This window comes from Nannospalax galili, unplaced genomic scaffold, assembly GCF_000622305.1.
Source record: "Nannospalax galili isolate Female #2095 unplaced genomic scaffold, S.galili_v1.0 scaffold188, whole genome shotgun sequence".
In the NCBI taxonomy this organism is placed as follows: Eukaryota; Metazoa; Chordata; class Mammalia; order Rodentia; family Spalacidae; genus Nannospalax; species Nannospalax galili.
The window spans coordinates 7,764,241-7,770,711 of record NW_008360325.1 but is presented as its reverse complement, the minus strand read 5'-3'; the positions used below and the strand labels follow the sequence as shown (position 1 = coordinate 7,770,711).

The following is a 6,471-nucleotide window of genomic DNA, read 5'->3' as shown; positions in this document are numbered from 1 at the left end:
CATCTCTTAATTTCTAGATACAAGCTATGCTGCAAAGGAAATTCATGAGGGCAGCAGAAGGAACAGGGCATATAAATCAGTGCATTGTTGGTTTGAAAACATATGACTTGCCTGAGCAGTGCCTGTGACTTTTTATGTATAGTGAAATTTAAAATGGTTAGGCCTAGTTAGAAAAGTAGGCACCTGAGCACCAGTTTCTTGGTGCCCAAGAGGGCCTAAGATCAAAATATCGAGCCCTTTGCCTGAGAAAAAGTTTAGGAGAAAAAAAGGCTTTTAAACCATTTTCCATTTGTCCTTAGGGCAAGCCACCTGAAATTCTTTAACTGCTACAGCAAAGTTGCCCAGCCGGTTTAGGCTAGTTGGGTCAAAATGGGAAGAAAGGGTCCCCTAAAGGGTTCTTAGCCATATTTATAAGAGAATTTAAGAATGGGCCCAGCTGGAAACTTTTATCATTTTATTAGAATGTTAAAGAAAAAAATCCCCAGGGCAGACAAGCTGGCAATCTTAGCACCTGCCTGGAGGGGGTGAACAGACGGAAGGCAAAAAAAAGCCTTGGGGTCATGCAGGTTTAGAGCCTGCATGGGAGGTCAGACACATGCCAGGCTGGCAGGCACATGGCAGGGAGCAGAAAGCTTAGTATGGGAGGGGGAGAGAGAGAAGGATCCAGAGCATTTGCATGTGCAGGGAATCCATAAGTAGTTAGAGGAAAGAGGAAAGCCTAGAGTAAAGGATGGAAGCAAAGGAGAAGAGACCTAAATGAATTGAAGGGTATTAGAAATCAACCCGAGTAAAGTGAGGAAGAAAGGCGGTGGAGGAGGACGGTGGGGGGACCGAGGTAGCGCAGGGATGAAGCAGCTCCATCCCAGAGACCAGTGCTGTCTGGGAGTTACAGAAATCAATGGGAAAGGAAATCAAAAGAAGACATAGGCAAGGCAGAGTGTTCCCCAGCCAGAAAGAGGGGAAAGCAAAGCAGAGGGCTGGGGAGAGGAGGAGAGAGAGAAAAGGGTGGGATGTACGTGAAAGCCAAGTTACTGGCATTGGAGAAGCCCAGGCGGATCCCTTGAAGTAAGAACCGGGTTTTGGCACCATCCACTAGGTAAAGTAGGCCATGGATAAATCCAGTTCTTCAGGAGAAAGCACCAGGACACAGATAAAACTCCATCAGAATGGTTTATTAGCACAGGAACACATGGCACAGATTCCCTTCCGGGCAGGGAAAATGTCTGCCTGGGTCGTGAGCTGGGGTCTTTTAAAGGGGGAGGCTTTGAGGGGTGCAGAAGGCGGGAAGATATATTTTTTTAAAAAGTTAGGTTGAGGGGGGGAGCAGGAGAGCTGGACTGTTAAAACCTTCCCTCTTTAGAGATCAAAGGGGAAGCCTGCTGTGTTGGCCAAACAGTGGAGAAAAATCTGCTTCACTTCAAAAACCAGGGTGCTTATCAACTTGGTTCCCTTTTCTCAGGGGGCTTGTGAGGCCCTGTTGGTGAGGGGGCGGGGCTGTCTGAACCTTAACAATGGTTATGTCGCTTTCCTAATTAGGCTCATGGCTCTTCACACATTCTATCATTTTCTCCCAGGATCAATCGAACTTCTTCGATGTGTATGGTTTTTAAAGATTGAATTGGAAACTTGTACATGAAATTTTTGTTTTGTTTTGTTTGTTTTTGTGGTGCCAGGGACTGAGGTAAGCATTGTACCACTGAGCTTTAGCCCTTGGCCCCAGAATGTTTTTATTAATATGTGGTTGAGTGGGGAGGAGGAACAGTATGAAAAAAACAAAAATAAAAAAATAAGCTGGCCACTTTTAACCCCAGCTCTTGGGAGGCAGAGGCAGGTAGATCTCTGTGGGATATAAGGCAGCCTGGTCTATATAGTAAGTCCCAGGGCCAGCTGGGGCTATAGGGAGAATAATAATAATAATTTATGGCTTTTTTTTTGTCTTTTTGAGACAGGGTCTCTCAGAGTGCTGGGATTAAAGACATGGCAATAATAATAATTTAAACAAACAAACATGGGGCTAGAGAGATAGCTCAGTGGTTAAGAGCACTTACTGCTCTTACAGAGGACCTGAGTTCAGTCCTAGCACTCAGAAGATAGAGGCAGGTGGACCTCAGTGATTTTCAGGCCAGCCTTGATGATGGGGTACTTGGTGATACCCTATCTCAAAATAAAAAAACCAAAAAAAAAAAAAAAGAAAAAGATGTAAGAAACACTATGTTTAAGTTCCTGGATTTCGTCAATCTCCAGATAGATTCATACCCCACTGACTTTTCCATATACCTCTTCTTCTGGCAATAATCTCAGGTGCTTGTTTTGAAGTAGACCTCTTCCTCATTTCAACCACAGTGTAGAAGTTTCATGAGCTTTGCTTACTGTAATCATAGAAATAAAAAGCTTAGGGCTTTTTACGTCATTTTACGTTTTGTTAGTATAAGCTGGATGTGGTGGCCCTGAGAAGGTGGAGGCAGGAGGTTCAAAAGTTCCAAGTTATCTGTGTGGGTTCATATCAAGTTCAAGGCCAGCCTGGGCTTCTTGTAACCCTGTCAACAGTAAATAAAAAGCCTCCTTTCTGTTAGTATCAAGATCTTCAGTCTACCGTGGCAGCCTTTGTGCTATTCAATATGTTTCTGTGACTGATGGAAAGATGGGCTGTGGGTAATGCAGACGAGTGCTAGGTCATTCTTACAACTGAAGAGTCTACAATAGACTGCGATGTCACCACCCGGAGACTCTTCCAGGTCCTGTTTTCATTGTTTGGAGTTTCACTGAAGTTCAAAGTGAACTTCCTGGAAGGCCCAAAGCACATCCAACCCAGACCTGCTGATGCAAGGGAGGCCTGCCCTTCCCCGACAAAACACTCCACAGCTGGTGAAGAAGGCCCTGCAGCCAGGTCTCACCAGCCTCGAGACAGTGAGTGTTTTTGCTTTTCAAATGATATTTTTAGTTTCAGTTGATGCCTAGTTGCATGTATTTGTGCAGTACATTTCAATAGATTTGGCAGCGGTGGTGACCAGATCAGGATCCTTGGCATTTTCATCACCACAAACATTTATCACTTCCTTTTCTGGGAGCTGTTGAAGGTCCCCACTAGTAGCTTTTGGGAATATAAATTTCCTTCTTGTGAACCCTGTTATCCTGCCGATCAGTGGTGGTGTTAAGCTTCTGTTGAGCTGAAAGGAGCTGTTCTTTGAGCAGCCTCTTGTAGCTCTAATGCACTAGGTCTGTGCCTTGTGTCTCCCATAGGATGATACTGACATTCCGTTTACAGAAGAGGATTATCGAAGACGAAAGCACCATCTTAACTTTCTGGACCACATCAATGCTGAGAAAATAGTTCTCAAATTTGGAAAAAATGTAAGTCTGGGCTTGTAGAACACGTGGGGTTCCTTAGGAGGCCATGTAGGTAGGTGGCCTTGGCTGCATGCTCAGCTCCGCTCCTGTCCCAGGGCTGTTTGCATGGCTGGGGTGCTCCTGATTTTGCAGGCATCACCACAACTCTTTAAACCTCACACTTGTTCCCTCACACTTCCACCCCACAGGTTCAAGCAGTGTGCTCTGTCCTCAGGTCTTCTGGCCCAGGTTATGGTCTGACCCACTGACCTGAAGGCTGTGTTGGGTCCCCAGCTAAGCTCAGGCTCTCCCCAATCCATGGGCCTGGGTCAGTAACCCTGAGTTGAAATGGGAAGGAGACCACATTTTCTCATTTCTCAGAATTTGTCTCAATTTTCCCCCCAGTTGGCTCAATTTAAAAACAAACAAAACAAAACAAAACAAAAGCACAGATTTTGCTGGGCATGGTGGCACATGTCTTTAATCCCAGCACTCCTTAGGCAGAGACAGATGGATCTCTCTGAGTTCAAGGCCAGCCTGGTCTACATGGTGAGTTCCAGGCCAGCTGGGGCTACAGGGACACCCTGTCCCAAAGAGACAAAAATAACAACAAAAACAAAAACAGACCTTGCCCTCAAGACACTAGCCCTCTGCAAACAGTGGGGAGGGAGGCCACATCGTCCATTGTTCTTCACATTGTCAGACAGACCTTTGTTAACTGGGCCTTCGCAGGGGCCTGGATACCTTTGGAAGCCTGAGCTGGAGTTGGAGCCTGGGTCTTAGCTGGAGCTACAGCCCTGGCCTTGGCCTTTGGTTGACAGAGCCTTACAGCCCTTGGCCATGTAGCCATGAATCTGCTTCCCAAGCTTGGAGTGGGCAATGAAACAAGTCTGCAGAGCTTGCTGTTGGGACCCTTTGGTATCTTGGACTTAACCTCCTTGGGCTTCAGGAGGGCCTTGACAGCCGTGGGCTCACGGCCTTTGAATTGTTGGCCTGCATCTTCAGGCACTTCGTCTGTTGTGCTTTTTGGCAAAACACATATTCTCAGGAACCTGGGGTCCACCCCCTTAAAAGATATGTGTCTGTGACTGTGGTTTCTTGATGCCATTTCTGTGCCATTTTCAAGACTGGTTGTATGTGGTATGGCCCTTGGACTTGGCCATGTTTGCACCTGCAGGAAAGACAGATCAGGGCAGAGGCTCCTCAGGCTGGGCCTCGTCTGACATCTTGACAGGAACCTGGAGCTCCAGAAATCTGGGACCAGAAGAGAAAGAGCTCTATTTTTTTTTTTAAAGGCTCTGAAAAGGTCACATTAACCCCTCTTACAAATGAGACAATGGCTTGCAGGGGTTAATTTTCTCAGGGTCACACAGCCAGAATTTGCTGGGCACTCCTCGGCTAGAGTGAGCCGCTCCTTACAGCAGTACTATTACCTGTGGGCCCCACTGTCCCCATTTCACAGCAGTGCCACAATGGAAAAGGGGAAGACAGGTGGGGCGTGGATTCAAACAAGATCCATCAGACACTGAAGCCTAAAGGAGGTAACATCTTTTTCCTGACTCCAACTCCATTCAGTAGGTTTATCTTGACATAGCTGTTGTCACTGATTATTAAGACTTAAGCTGGGTCTGTTTATCCCAGTGTTCAAGGCCAGCCTGGGCTACCTAGACCCTTTCTCATAAAACAACCAATAACAGCAAAGTGTACCTAGAGAAGCTGGACCTGGTGGTGTACACCCATAATCACAGCTTCCTGGGGAGGTTGAGGCAGAAGGAGCACAAGTTCAAGGCCTGCCTGGGCCATAGAAAGAGTTGAAGATGAGTCTGGCAACTTAGCAAGACTCTATCTCAAAATAGAAAGTGAAAAACAGGGCTGGAGAGATGGTTCAGTGGTTAAGAGCACTGACTGCTCTTGCAGAGGACCCGGGTTCAATTCCCAGCACCCACATGGCGGCTATGAACTGTCCTTAACTCCAGTTTCAGGGGAATCTGAAGCCCTCTTCTGACCTCCATGGCATTGCATGACACTGGTGCACTCACATACATGCATGCAATACACTCATACACATAAAAACAATTTTTTTTAATTTAAAAAAGTGGAAAACAGGGCTTGGAGGAGTGGGGGAGACTGACGAAGATGGCTCAGTGGTTAGAATGCATACTGTTCTTGCAGAGGACCCAAGGCTGGTTCCTAGCAGCCCTGTAGGATAGCTCACAACTGCCTATCATTCCTGCTCTAGGGACTCTGATACCTCTCCCTCCTGGCTCACAGAGGCAAGTAATTAAAAATAAATATTTTGTTTGTTTTCTGTTTTTTGAGACAGAGTCTCCCTCTAGCCACGCCTGGCCTGGAATTTGTTTTGTTGACCAGCTGGTCTTGATCTCACAGAGCTCCACCTGCCTCTGCTTTCTGAGTAATGGGATTAAAGATGTGTGTTGCCATGCCTGGCTAAATAAATCTTTTTTTAAAAAGGGCTAAGGGTATAATTCAACCTGGACAAGGCCCCAGGTTCAATCCCCAGCACCAAAACAAAACAGAACAAAAAGAAAAAAAAAAATCTATTGCAGCAAAATTTGTCATTTTGGCATGCTATAATTTTCTCCCCCTTTTATAAGCATAGCTGATGGGTATGCACTGGAAAGCTGATAAATGAGGGACTCACTCAACTACAAGCCCATCAAGGTGCCAAGTGTTCCACTTACGGTGTCGCATGTGAGCCCACAAGGATGTCATGTGCCCACTTCCTGTGGACTAGGTACTGCTGTTGTCAACTCCATTTAACTTGCATAGAACCCCCAACCCAAGGTTCTGTCGAATTTTAAAAATTAGGGGCTGGTGGGGCTGGAGAGATGGCTCAGCAGTTAAGAACACTGGCTGTTCTTGCAGAAGACCCAGATTCGAATCCCAGCACCCACATGGGAGCTAACAACTGTCTGTAACTCTGTTGGGAAACCCTGTTGCTAGAATTGTAGTCCTCCATGTCCAGATAGCTCTAAGGGGCTCGGCGCTATATGGAAGGACTCCCCTTCTCAGCAGGGGGACTCCTGCTCTCTTCCTGACTTACCTGGAAAGTGCCACCAAGCACAGATGCCTGACCTTATTTGGAACATGACCTTTGGCATAGTTACCTATAGTAAAAACTGT

The 6,471-nt window shown here is 46.4% G+C and overlaps 1 protein-coding gene across 1 annotated transcript in view; it reads left to right on the top strand.

Moving 5' to 3' along the window:
* Ak7 (adenylate kinase 7) overlaps positions 1-6,471 on the top strand; it is an 89,027-nt gene that overhangs the window by 30,298 nt on the left and 52,258 nt on the right. The window contains exon 5 of the mRNA XM_029559967.1: positions 3,241-3,351. Within this exon, the coding sequence (XP_029415827.1) occupies positions 3,241-3,351 (111 nt within the window). The remainder of the gene's footprint in view (positions 1-3,240; positions 3,352-6,471) is intronic.